This window comes from Pelophylax lessonae, assembly GCF_965119305.1.
Source record: "Pelophylax lessonae genome assembly, chromosome: 9".
NCBI classification, from domain to species: Eukaryota; Metazoa; Chordata; class Amphibia; order Anura; family Ranidae; genus Pelophylax; species Pelophylax lessonae.
Window position 1 is genome coordinate 51489367 of NC_138776.1, and position 14021 is coordinate 51503387.

General features: G+C 43.5%; 1 protein-coding gene across 2 annotated transcripts in view; it reads left to right on the forward strand.

Moving 5' to 3' along the window:
- NHLRC2 (NHL repeat containing 2) overlaps positions 1-13502 on the forward strand; it is a 59000-nt gene extending 45498 nt beyond the window's left edge. For both annotated transcript variants that reach the window (XM_082268339.1, XM_082268340.1), the window contains 2 exons: positions 9430-9646; positions 12935-13502. In XM_082268339.1, coding sequence (XP_082124465.1) covers positions 9430-9646; positions 12935-13191 — 474 coding nt within the window. In that variant the 3' untranslated portion in view covers positions 13192-13502. The remainder of the gene's footprint in view (positions 1-9429; positions 9647-12934) is intronic.
- The last annotated feature ends 519 nt before the right edge of the window (positions 13503-14021 follow it).

Genomic DNA, 14021 nt, shown 5'->3' on the forward strand with positions numbered 1-14021 from the left:
ACTAAACAATATACACTTATCAGTATTTTTTTTTTTTTAACCTAAAATATGTAGCAGAATACATATTTGCCTAAATTGATACAGAAATGTGATTTTTTTTTTATTATTATTATTGGATATGTTTTATAGCAGAAAGTAAAAAATTTGGTTTTTGTTTTCAAAATTTGTCGGCCTTTTTTTGTTTATAGCGCAAAAAACAAAAAACGCAAAGGTGATCAAATGCCACCAAAATAAAGCTCTATTTGTGGGAAAAAAGGACATACATTTAGTTTAGATACAACTTTGCACAACCACGCAACGGTCAGTTAAAGTAACGCAGTGCCGTATCCCAAAAAATGGCCTGGCCTGGAGCTGAAGTGGTTAAAACAAACAGTGGTGCTTTTTTTTTTTTTACAGTTTTGCTAAATTTTTTGTTTGTAGAATAAATATAAAATAAAATCATTTTTACGAGACAATGTTGCCACGAGAAAGCCTTGTTTGTACTGAAAAAAAAACATAAATGTATTACTTTATTTTCGTTAATGACAAAGGTATCGCCAAATTGATAGGCTTATTCCAGAAATGATCTGGTCCATAAGGTACAGTGCCTTGCGAAAGTATTCGCCCCCCTTGAACTTTGCAACCTTTTTCCACATTTCAGGCTTCAAACATAAAGATATAAAACTGTAATTTTTTGTGAAGAATCAACAACAAGTGGGACACAATCATGAAGTGGAACGAAATTTATTGGATATTTCAAACTTTGTTAACAAATAAAAAACTGAAAAATTGGGGGTGCAAAATTATTCAGCTCCTTTACTTGAAGTGCAGCAAACTCTCTCCAGAAGTTCAGTGAGGATCTCTGAATGATCCAATGTTGACCTAAATGACTAATGATGATAAATAGAATCCACCTGTGTGTAATCAAGTCTCCGTATAAATGCGCCTGCACTGTGATAGTCTCAGAGGTCCGTTTAAAGCGCAGAGAGCACCATGAAAAACAAGGAACACACCAGGCAGGTCCGAGATACTGTTGTGGAGAAGTTTAAAGCCGGATTTGGATACAAAAAGATTTCCCAAGCTTTAAACATCCCAAGGAGCACTGTGCAAGCGATAATATTGAAATGGAAGGAGTATCAGACCACTGCAAATCTATGAAGACCTGGCCGTCCCTCTAAACTTTCAGCTCATACAAGGAGAAGACTGATCAGAGATGCAGCCAAGAGGCCCATGATCACTCAGGATGAACTGCAGTGATCTACAGCTGAGGTGGGAGACTCTGTCCATAGGACAACAATCAGTCGTATATTGCACAAATCTGGCCTTTATAGATGAGTGGCAAGAAGAAAGCCATTTCTTAAAGATATCCATAAAAAGTGTTGTTTAAAGTTTGCCACAAGCCACCTGGGAGACACACCAAACATGTGGAAGAAGGTGCTCTGGTCAGATGAAACCAAAATCTAACTTTTTGGCAACAATTCAAAATGTTATGTTTGGCATAAAAGAAACACAGCTCATCACCCTGAACACACCATCCCCCACTGTCAAACATGGTGGTGGCAGCATCATGGTTTGGGCCTGCTTTTCTTCAGCAGGGACAGGGAAGATGGTTAAAATTGATGGGAAGATGGATGGAGCCAAATACAGGACCATTCTGGAAGAAAACCTGATGAAGTCTGCAAAAGACCTGAGACTGGAACGGAGATTTGTCTTCCAACAAGACAATGATCCAAAACATAAAGCAAAATCTACAATGGAATGGTTCACAAATAAACATATCCAGGTGTTAGAATGGCCAAGTCAAAGTCCAGATCTGAATCCAATCGAGAATCTGTGGAAAGAACTGAAAACTGCTGTTCACAAACGCTCTCCATCCAACCTCACTGAGCTCGAGCTGTTTTGCAAATAGGAATGGGCAAAAATTTCAGTCTCTCGATGTGCAAAACTGATCGAGACATACCTCAAGCGACTTACAGCTGTAATCGCAGCAAAAGGTGGCGCTACAAAGTATTAATAACTTAAGGGGGCTGAATAATTTTGCACGCCCAATTTTTCAGTTTTTCATTTGTTAAAAAAGTTTGAAATATCCAATAAATTTCGTTCCACTTCATGATTGTGTCCCACTTGTTGATTCTTCACAAAAAATTACAGTTTTATATCTTTATATTTGAAGCCTGAAATGTGGCAAAAGGTCGCAAAGTTCAAGGGGGCCGAATACTTTCGCAAAGCACTGTATGTGCAGGGTGCAGGAGCTGCCATAGCTGCATCGTATTTTTTTTTTTTTTTTTAACGCTGGAGTTTTAAACTAGAGAGCCTCTTTAACAGTCCCCGTTCATCCTGCATTACCTCGCAGACACAGTTGGACACTTTGTCCCGGTAGCCGTGTCTGACAACCGAATTATCCCTCTGCACAAGTTTTCTATTGGATTAGAGGCCGGCTGCTTGCCTATAACAACACAAACTTCAACAAAGAACACTTTGCTTTCTTTCACGTATACAGTAGGCGTCTTTGCATCAATCTGACAAGCGGTAGAGAATTTAAGAGGTTACTTCTATTGCAGGACCTGCCAATTTAATGAGATCCATCAGTCATGAGATAAAAGACCTTCCTCTCTTCGCCCCCCTCCCCTCCTCTCTGTAATTAGACCAGACACCCACACAGCGCATTGTACCATATGTACCTATACACTGGGTGCCGTGCTTACCTCAATATGCAAATACAATATCATGAACTCACCCAGTCATATATTTATTCATTTGGCTGTCAGCAAGACAATCGTTCTCTTTTGTTCCGTACAAATCTTCGTGCACAGAAAACTGTCATCTTTGTAAACTCAAACAACTTTCAGGAAAACTCTGTCATCTTTACAAGCTGAAACAACTTTGAGGACTCTAAGTTTACCGATGACATGGTACAGCTGTGCTGATCAGAGTTTTGGTATAAGAGAGCAGTGCGTTCGTTATAATTTACCAAATGTGAAAAGTCTGAGCTGAAGATTTTTTATATAATATATAGTTAAAGTGGCTCTTCACTTTCTGCAGCAAGATCCCTCCTCCCTATCCCACCTCCAGTCCTGTATATGGATCGCCCTCTACCCCTTGCACGTCTTTCACCTAGGCCAGTTGTCTCCAAACTGCGGCCCGAGGGCCGAATGAGGCTCTTTGCTTGCCTTTCACTGCCTCTTGGTACACTATTCCTTCCACTGATACAAGGCACTAGTCCTCCTTCTGACACCAACAATGGGATATTATTCCTCACACTGACACCAATGATGGAGCATCAATTTTTTCTCTGATGCCATTAATAGGGCAACTATTCCTCCCACTGACACCAATGATAGGGGCATCAATTCTTTCTCTGATACCAATAATAGGGCATTATACCTCCCACTGACACCAATGATGGAGCATAAATTCTTTCTCTGATGCCATTAATAGGGCACTATTCCTCCCACTGGCACAATGATGGAGCATCAATTCTTTCTCTGATACCAATAATAGGGTACTATACCTCCCACTGGCACAATGATGGAGCATCAATTCTTTCTCTGATACCAATAATAGGGTACTATACCTCCCACTGACACCAGTGATGGAGCATCAATTCTTTCTCTGATACCAATAATAGGGTACTATACCTCCCACTGACACCAATGATGGAGCATCAATTCTTTCTCTGATACCAATAATAGGGCACTATACCTCCCACTGACACCAATGATGGAGCATCAATTCTTTCTCTGATACCAATAATAGGGCACTATTCCTCCCACTGACACAATGATGGGGCATCGATTCTTTCTCTGATACCAATAATAGGGTACTATACCTCCCACTGACACCAATGATGGAGCATCAATTCTTTCTCTGATGCCATTAATAGGGCACTATACCTCCCACTGACACCAATGATGGAGCATCAATTCTTTCTCTGATACCAATAATAGGGCACTATTCCTCCCACTGACACCAGTGATGGAGCATCAATTCTTTCTCTGATACCAATAATAGGGCACTATACCTCCCACTGACACCAATGATGGAGCATCAATTCTTTCTCTGATACCAATAATAGGGCACTATACCTCCCGCTGACACCAATGATGCAGCATCAATTCTTTCTCTGATACCAATAATAGGGCACTATACCTCCCACTGACACCAATGATGGAGCATCAGTTCTTTTTCTGATACCATCAATAGGGCACTATTCCTCTCACTGACACCAGTGATGAAGCATCAATTCTTTCTCCGATACCAATAATACCTCCCACTGACACCAATGATGTAGAATCAATTCTTTCTCTGATACCAATAATAGGGCACTATACCTCCCACTGACACCAGTGATGGAGCATCAATTCTTTCTCTGATACCCTTAAAAGGGCACTATTCCTCTCACTGACACCAACAATGGGGCACTATTCCTCCTCCTCCAAACCACAAGAGTGCTGCGTATTTTTTTTTTTTACTTCCACTGGCCACAGTCCAGCCTGTTGAAGTCTGGAGGACAGTAAACTGGCCCTTTGTTTAGAATGTTTGGAGGACCCTGACCTGGGTGAATGACGTGCACTGTTCTCCCTTTGCTTCCTGGGATATGCACGTCACATATCGCAGGAGGGAAAGCCTGGATGGAGGGGGTGGGCATCGAGGGGCAAGCCGGCTGATCTCAGAACACCTGGCAACCTCTCGATGACATCACAGCAAAACATGGCTGTCCAGGACCAAGCGCTACTAGCAAGAAGAAGAGGATTCCAGCTGGACAGCGCTGGATATGCTGGGGGTGGGTGAGTATCTGAAATAGGCTAAGCACAACACCAGGTAAGCAGGGGTTGTTAAAGAAAATAATATGGGGGGATTCTTTTTAACATGTGGATGGGGAAATCAAAAAAAGCCCATTAGGTAGTGGAGGCGCACAGACAGATCATAATCAATCCAAAGGGGACAATAACTTTCATAAAAAGAATAATACGAATAATTCCAGACATGGGCATGTTATACATAGTTACATTGCTCCAGCCTAAACCAATGTCACTATGTATAGGAAATACCCAGCCAATGCCCCTGGGAGATGGAAATCACTAAAGTAGACACCGCTAATCCAGTGATCTTCAAATTCAAATCCTTCTCCTTCAAATTTTCTCATCACTGTGGTTGAAAATAATGGTCATTTTAACCCCACTAATTATTTAAAAAATCAAACAAATGTTCTTAAAACAAACATTTTTGAACAAAATTTGACTCGTTTGAATAGCCGGCTTAGGAGTTCTAAGAGCCCATTCACACTGGCGCGACTTGTGAGGCAACTTGTGTTGCCCCAGGTCGCTTGACATAACAAAAGCAATGTTAATCAATCAGTGCCGTCTTAATTGGCACTACTGAAGTTGCTCCGACTTCAGAAAAGGGTCCTGTACTACTTTGAAGCGACCTGTGATCCGACTGTCCCATATACTTCAATGGGAGTCGCCTCCTTATCTTAATTGACACTACTTGTTATCAGACTTTCCAGGAAGAAGAAAGAGATTAGCCAGGCATTCCCCACAGACAAAGTCGCCTGTCTCTTCAAAGTAGTGCACAAGTCTCTTCCAAGTCTCTTCCAAGTCTCTTCCAAGTCTCTAAACAAGTCTCTTCAAGTCACGGGGCGACTTTCTGGTAGTGGTAGTGTGAACCAGCTCTAAGTCTTTTAATAATGGTATTGTGTCAAAACAAGACAACACAGAAAAGCTATTGCATTTTTGGGGCTTAACCACTTCCTTACCGCTGGATGTCATATGACGTCCTGGACTTTAAGTGCTGATATCTGAATGATGGGTGCAGCTACAGGCATCATTGAGATATCATTTATTTCTGTCGGCGATTTCCTTACCAAATGAACAATCATAACGGCTGAACAGCCAATTGATCATTTTTACAGGCGGCCGGAGGGGACATCCCCCCCCCCCCCTCCCTCCCGCCGCCCTCCGGTGCTTCTACCGGCTCGCCCGTGCAATTAGCGAGCCGGAGAATGAATCGGCTGCCCCCGGAAGTGTACCATAGAGACTGCGAGGACCAGATGGTCCCCGGCAGTCTCTATGACTCTTGGAGGCCCGACTGTGACATGACGACGTCACGTCTGGCCTGGCAGTTTCAATACTGCACTGATCTCGGCATTCAGCTGAGATCGTTTTTTTTTTTTTTTATTTCAGGCTTTCTAGCTTGTAGGAGAGATCTGAGGTCTTATTGACCCCAGATCTCCCTATAAAGAGGACCTGTCATTCACTGATCCTATTACAAGGGATGTTTACATTCCTTGTAATAGGAATAAATTGATAAATAAAAATTAAAGAGAAAGTGTTAAAAAATTTAATTAAAAAAAATATAATCAACGATAAAAAAAATAAAAAAGTGCTCCCGTCCCCGCGTGCTCGCACGCAGAAGCGAACGCATGCATACGTTGCTGCCACATATGTAAACGACGTTCAATCCATACATGTGAGGTATTGCTGCGAACGTTACAGCGAGAGCAACAATTCTCGACCTAGACCTCCAATGTAACTCTAAACTGGTAACTTGTAAAAAATTGTAAAGCATCGCCTATAGAGATATAGAATACCGAAGTTTGGCGTCATTCCACGAGTGTGCGCAATTTTAAAGCGTGACATGTTGGGTATGTATTTACTGGGCGTAACATCATCTTTCACAATATACAAAAAAATTGGGCTAACTTTAGTGTTTTTTTGTTTTGATTTTTAATTCACAAAAATTTATGCGCAAATACCGTGTGACATAAAAAGTTGCAATGACCGCCATTTTATTCCCTAGGGTCGCTGCTAAAAAAAAAAATATATATATATATATAATGTTTGGAGGTTCCGAGTAATTTTCTAGCAAAAAAATTATGATTTTTACATGTAAGCGCGCAGTGCCAGAAATCACCCGGTATGGAAGTGGTTTAAAGTGATTTTTAAGGTCCACCTTTTTTTTTTTATTTGTTATACTTACCTGCTCTTTTTTTTTCTTTTGTCTTGTTCCACATACTGTAGATTGCAGCGCTCCCCCATGCAGCCTATCAGCAGCACCCCCAGTGTTCAGTTTCCAGAGGACTGTTTTTTACTCCCTATGTACTCTACACTCATTTTATACACTACATTTTATTCATTTTTATTTTTCTAACTACCCACTCATTATTTTTTATTTTTTTTTGGAGGGTACACTTTCCCCCAGCCACTTTGGGCTTTGTCTGATATTTGTTTTTTATATGCCATTGTGGTTTTTTTTGTGCATGACAATTTATTCACAAAAGAAAAGAAATTCCTCCCAGTGAGACACATGGTAAATTGATTGTAATCAACACACACCTCCTGTGGAAGAGTGCAGTTCAGTCCACAGTCATCCCCTCTGGTTTCTTTAATTTGGTTTTCTCCATGGATAGTTCCACGTGTGTGGTGCTTGGCTATTCAAGCAGCCAGTGCTGTCACTGGGTTGTCAGCCTGTGTAAGCTCTGACCAGACTTCGAGCTTATATGGAGCTTCTTCTCGCTTCTGCGGGTGAACAGAACACCGGCATAGTATAGGGAGGCAAGTATAAGTAACTTGTAGGGGCCAGCAGTAAAATAAACCTCTTGCTTTGTCTCTGTGCTTCTCTGTGCAATGTGGGCAGATCATGGCTGGTAGGAGGGGACCAGTAGGGTGTTGTACATAGCTTCCTGGAAACATCACCCCGCCCTGCCTCAGTACTCCTCTCTAAAGCCCTCAGTCCTGATGCAAGCAGTGGTTTGATTCTTAAATGCAAAAGCAAAATGCATTGGTTGGTAAATGTTAGGCATGGGCACTCCTACACAGGCTGCATTTCAATGCAGACTGATTTAGGTAACGCCTACATGTGATGCTGAACCTCCATAATTGAAAGAATTGAAATTCAATAAATGTAGGTCGAGGTGCAGGGACAGTCTGGCTAAGGAAGAAAGTGCTAGATGACGCTGAACATCCTTCAGCCAGGAAATGAGGCGGCCTCTATCTGACATGCTGCAGCTTCTAATGCACATGGTGAGAAGCTTACAGTGTGCAGTGAAATCGGAGTAAGCAGTTTCAGTACAGGAGAGGAGCCGGTACAACCGTGCAAGGGACTACGTGCATTGTGCCGAGCTGGGCAATATTGCCCAATGCACAGACAAGGCAAAAAGCCTTGTTCCCTCTGAAGGCAGCTACTGCAGTTGTGTGTGCTGAATAAAGTACAGCTAGCAGCGCTTCTTCCAATGTACCATGTTGCAACACAGTCTACTGCACAAGTGTCAAACACAAGGCTCGCGGGCCGAATGCGGCCCCCCCATGCCATTTCAAGTGGCCCTTGCACCTTTCCTGCAGCTGCGGCACCCAAGGGGACAGAACTCCTTTGCCAGATCCTGCACTCCTCTGTATATCTGTAGAAAGGCAAATCTTTGCCAACCCCCCTCTCAGCAGTCCGCAGCAGAGAGGAGGGCAGAACTCCTGCAGATCCTGCACCTCTCTGTGCAGCCGCAACACCACCTTGCCTTTGCCTCCCCTGGTCTCAGCATTCAGCAGACTCTGGAAGCTGACTCCAGCCCTCCTCTGGTTCTCCTCCAGACCCTGTACTTCTTCCCAGATCCACCCGCATCTTCTTCCTGGCAGCAGCACAAGGTAAGGAAGGGTGGGTGACTCTTGACTTCTGATGGTGGGGGAGCTCTTGACATCTCATGTAAGGGTATAAGGGGGCGTGGGGTGCTCCGGACATCTAATCTTACAGATAAAACCGGCCCTTTGTGGGCAACATTAATGCTGATGCGGCACGCGATGAAATTGAGTTTGACACCCCTGGTCTACTGCATCGCACTGCACTGTGGCCAAAAAAAAAAAATGAATGAAAGAAAAAGGTTACATTGAAATGCTCTGTTCACAACTCCTCGGTATCATTGCCTTTACATGAAACACCTGTAACCATGTGGTAGCACATGTTGGTGTGAACAAGCTTTAAAAGGAAGGCTAGAGTTCAGTTTTAGTCCCGGTTCACACATATGCGATGCGGGAACCCTGCGAATCCACTGCGGGATCCCGCATCGCAGTTCACACTGCCATATGCAAATTGCTGGGGGTGTCGATACAAAGTTAACATATTGCAGTGTGAACTTTCAGTTCGGACATGAATCGGATTGCAAAGGTGTGAATACCCATGCGATACGATTCTGGTGCGGACCCAAAAAAGGGTCCTGAGCGAGTTGTGTCGGAATGCGATGCAAATTCAACCATACAATCTGTATGGCTGAATTCGCATTGCACAGACATTGCATGTGATTTTTATAGCAGTGCGCTGCAAATCACATGCGATGTCTGTCATTGCATATATGTGAACCCGGCTCTTAAGCCTCAGAAATCCATACATGTAACATATAGACACAAGCAGAGCTAAAAATTTGTTTATTAAATCTTCATCTGTGTACTCTTCTCTCTCTTGCAGCTTCCTATATTGCACAGTGATGCAGCCGATGTTGTGGACAGTGCCCTGCCAAAGAGAATTATTAACCCAAAGCTGCCTAAATCCACTCCCAACATTAACCTGGAAACCTTAAATGTGTCACCCAGCAAAACCTTAAAATATTCTTTAAACCTCAAACTCCCTTTGGGTGCAAGGTTAACCGAAGGAGCCCCAAGTTTCTGGTTTCTCTTCACAGAAGGTGAGTTCCTTCCTCAGCTGTTTTACGTGGAATCCATAGTGTAAAAAGCTACATTTTAGTCCCCTTTCACACATGTCCGTTGCGCAGATGGATTCCGTTTTTCTCAGCGGGGATCGATCCGCCGTTTCCCGCTGAGCAGGCGGATGACAGCTCCGTCTCCGCTCTGTGTGCAGAGACGGAAGTGTCAGATCTCTGCTGTCTTCTATGGGGAGATCGGATGAGAACGGACCGCCTGTCCATTCTCATCCGATCCACTAGATGGATGGAAAATAGGGTTTCCATCCGTCCGGATTTGACGGACAGGATCGGATCGGAGATGTCTCCGCTGATATCCGCTGCCCATAGTGATGCATGGGGCGTCCATTTAGATACGCCTGAAAAACTGACAGGCAGATCTGAACAGACCGTATGTGTGAAAGGGGCCTAAAAGTAAAATCTTAGTGAGTAGTAATATATTTAAAGCGGTAGTATACTCTAATGAAAAAAAAAAAAAAACCCTGCAAGAAAAAGGCATAATGAGCTAGTATGCATCGCATACTAGCTCATTATGAAAAACTTACCTTAGAACGAAGCCCCCGACACGGAACCCCGGACACCGCTGTGGGAGCGGACATGATCCCTCTGTGTCTCCTCCGGGTTCGGAGGAGCATGCGTGCGGGAGTAATTTTCCAGCAATTTTCGGCAAGGAACTCTGAAGGTCCGCCAGAGCTTCAGAGCGCATGCGCCGCACTCGTCAGCGGCTGCATGTAGTGGTAATATCTCCTAAACCGTGCAGGTTTAGGAGATATTAATTGTACCTACAGGTAAGCCTTATTATAGGCTTACCTGTAGTTAAAAGTCAAAAAGCGGTATACTAGCGCTTCTAAAAATAAAGCATTTTTCACATGGGCATGCTGATCAGGTCCACCTGTCAGTTTTTCAGGTGGACTTGATCAGATGATCCATGTATCCCAGCGGTGTGAACAGACTTGTGGGGCGCATTCCCCCATTCACCTTGAATGTGTGGATAAGAGAATTGAGTCCTTTTTTTAAAGACTAATATACTGTGTCTTGAAAAAGTAATCATACTCCTTGAAATTTTTCATGTTGCAATCAAAAACATAAATGCATTTTGTTGGGATTTTATGTGATAGACCACCCTTTTTCAACCAGCGTGCCCAGGCACAGTGGGGTGCCTTGAGGCTTCTTCGGGGGTGCCTTGGCAAAATGTCTAAAAATGTATCAAAAATTGTATACAAGCCAGCAGGTGGATGAAGCTTGCCTTATAGTTACAGAAAGCAACAGGTTTTTATTATGCACTATTACGTCTTTCTAGACACCAATGATGTCATCCGTTGATAAGGAGAATGTCTGTTTCCTCCACAGCATCCTTGTTTGACCCTCCTCTGCCCCTGTCTCTCAGCACTGGGGTGACATTAGCTGACTGAAAAATGGAGGGAGAAGAGAAATATTGGAATACTAGTCAGTACCAGTGTGCAAACATGTATTTGCTTTGGAAGAAAACATCACCTCTAATGTCCTGTGTGTGGCTGTTGCTGCATTATGTAAAACTGTTAGAATAGTTTTTTTACATTTTAGAGTGGGGTGCCTTGAGACTGTCCATAATTTTAAAGGGTGCCTTGACTGAAAAAAGGTTGAGAAACACTGTGATAGACCTACACAAAGTGTCACATAATTGCGAAGTGGAAGGAAAATGATAAATTGATTTCAAAATTTTTTATAAATATGTGAAAAGTGTGGCGTGCATTTGTATTCAGCCCCCTTTACTCTGATACCCCTAACTAAAATCTAGCGGAACCAATTGCCTTCAGAAGTCATCTAATTACTAAAGTCCACCTGTGTGTAGTTTAATCTCAGTATAAATACAGCTGCCCCGTGAAGCCCTCAGAGGTTTGTTAGAGAACCTTAGTGAACAAACCGCTTCACGAAGGCCAAGGAACACACTAGACAGGTCACGGATAAAGTTGTGGAGAAGTTTAAAGCAGGGTTAGGTTATAAAAAAATATCCCAAGCTTTGAACATCTCACAGAGCACTGTTCAATCCATCATCCGAACATGGAAAGAGTATGGCAATACTGCAAACCTACCAAGACATGGCCGTCCACCTAAACTGACCGGCCGGGCAAGGAGAGCATTCATCAGAGAAGCAGCCAAGAGGTCCATGGTAACTCTGGAGGAGCTGCAGAGATTCACAGCTCAGGTGCTAGAATCTGTCCACAGGATAACTTAGTTGTGCACTCCACAAATCTGGCCTTTATGGAAGAGTGGTAAGAAGAAAGCCATTGTTAAAAGAAAACCATAAGAAGTCCCATTTGCAGTTTGCGAGAAGCCATGTGGGGAACACAGCAAACATGTGGAAGAAGGTGCTCTGGTCAGATGAGACCAAAATTGAACTTTTTGGCCTAAAAGCAAAACGCTATATGTGGCAGGGAAAACAAACACCGCACATCACCTTAAACACACCATCCCCACTGTGAAACATGGTGGTGTCAGCATAATGTTGTGGGGATGCTATTTTCAGCAGGGACAGGGAAGCTGGTCAGAGTTAATGGGAAGATGGATGGAGCCAAATACAGGGCAATCTTAGCAGAAAACCTGTTAGTCTCCAAAAGACTTGAGACTGGGGCGGAGGTTCACCTTCCAGCAGGACAACGTCCCTGAGCATACAGCCAGAGCTACAATGGAATGGTTTAGATCAAAGCATATTCGTGTGTTAGAATGGCCCAGTCAAAGTCCAGACCTAAATCAAATTGAGAATCTGTGGAAGGACTTTAAAATTGCTGTTCAGGCGCTTTCCATCCAATCTGACAGAGCACGAGATATTTTGCAAAGAACAATGGGCTAAAATGTCCCTCACTAGATGTGCAAAGCTGGTAGAGACATCCTTAAAAAGACTTGCAGCTGTAATTGCAGGGAAAGGTGGTTCTACAAAGTATTGACTCAGGGGGGTGAATACAAATGCAGCCACACTTTTCACATATTTATTTGTAAAAAAAATATGAAAACCATTTATCATTTTCTTTCCACTTGACAATTATGTGCCACTTTGTGTTGGTCTGTAACATAAAATACATTTACGTTTTTGGTTGTAACATGACAAAACGTGGAAAAGTTCAAGGGGTTTGAATACTTTTTCAAGGCACTGTATGAGCAGCTTAAGTCTCGTTCTTCATTTATCCTTTCAGGCTTCTATCACTTTACTCCAAGCAGTAAAAGTCATGTGATCACATTGTTTTTTTTTCCATCTGTGAGGACCTGTCAGTAACGAGCCCTCTTCTCCCTTCCCAGGCCACGAGTGGTTACTTGCTGGGCAGAAAACATATGGCGAAATCCTGAGTCTGTCCAAACCAAGCCAAATTGAGCTTGCCATCCCACAGGAGTTCCGGTCCCCTGAGGCAGTGCTAAAAGTCGGCGTCTGCGTGTATTTCTGCACCAAGGACAGCAAAGTGTGTACGATGAAGTCTGTCTCTTTTACCCATCCTTTACAAGTGAGCGTTGATGACACCGGCTTCCCACCAGCTCTGGACCTCGCCTACAGCTTTTAGGAAGCAGAACACAAATTGCTGTGGGCCAAAGTTGGCCTTTTGATATGGCTGTTCTTGTCACACCTGGGGCACCCGGTAAAAAAAAGGCCAGAACAGTCTTGTTTACAAAAATGCTGTTTTAAGATCGCTTCCACTGTCTCAAAGTTACATGGAGACAAGTTGTACATTTTGGGGAGTCCAAAGTCCTGACTGCTGTCCAGAAGTCCTTTGTAGAGAACTTGAGAAGTTGGATTGTAAAAGTACTTAAAGTGAACATTTGGCCATGATCCTGGACATTCAAGCATTTTTATAGTCTTGGCAAGTAGTAAATGAACTTTAAAGCAAGCCCTCAATGATGTCTGTAGCTGCAGGTACTGTGAATGAGTTCATCTTAAGAGTTCATATCAGAAGCACTGAAGTCACTCAGCTCATTCTCCCAGCACTGACAGCAGGTCAGCTGACCCTCCAAGCGGTGACTGAGCAGCCCAGCTCACCCTGCTCCCCACTCCAACAGTGACTCAGTAACCCAGCCACCATGCTTTCCCCTTACAGTTAGATCCACTCCCATCTCCAAACACTTCCCCTCCTGGCAGTGATTCAGTAGCTCAGCTCCCCTATCCCAGCACCAACTCGGCAGCTCAGCTCACCCTACTCTTCCTTTCTATCGCTGACTGAACAGCTCAGCTTACCCCTCTTCGTGACTCAGTAGCTCTACTCGCCCTCTCAACATTGACTCAGCAGCTCAACTCACCCTACTCTCCCTTTCTATAGCTGACTGAACAGCTCAGCTTCCCCCTCCTAGTGACTCAGTAGCTCTACTTACCCTCTTAACACTGACTCAGCAGCTCAGC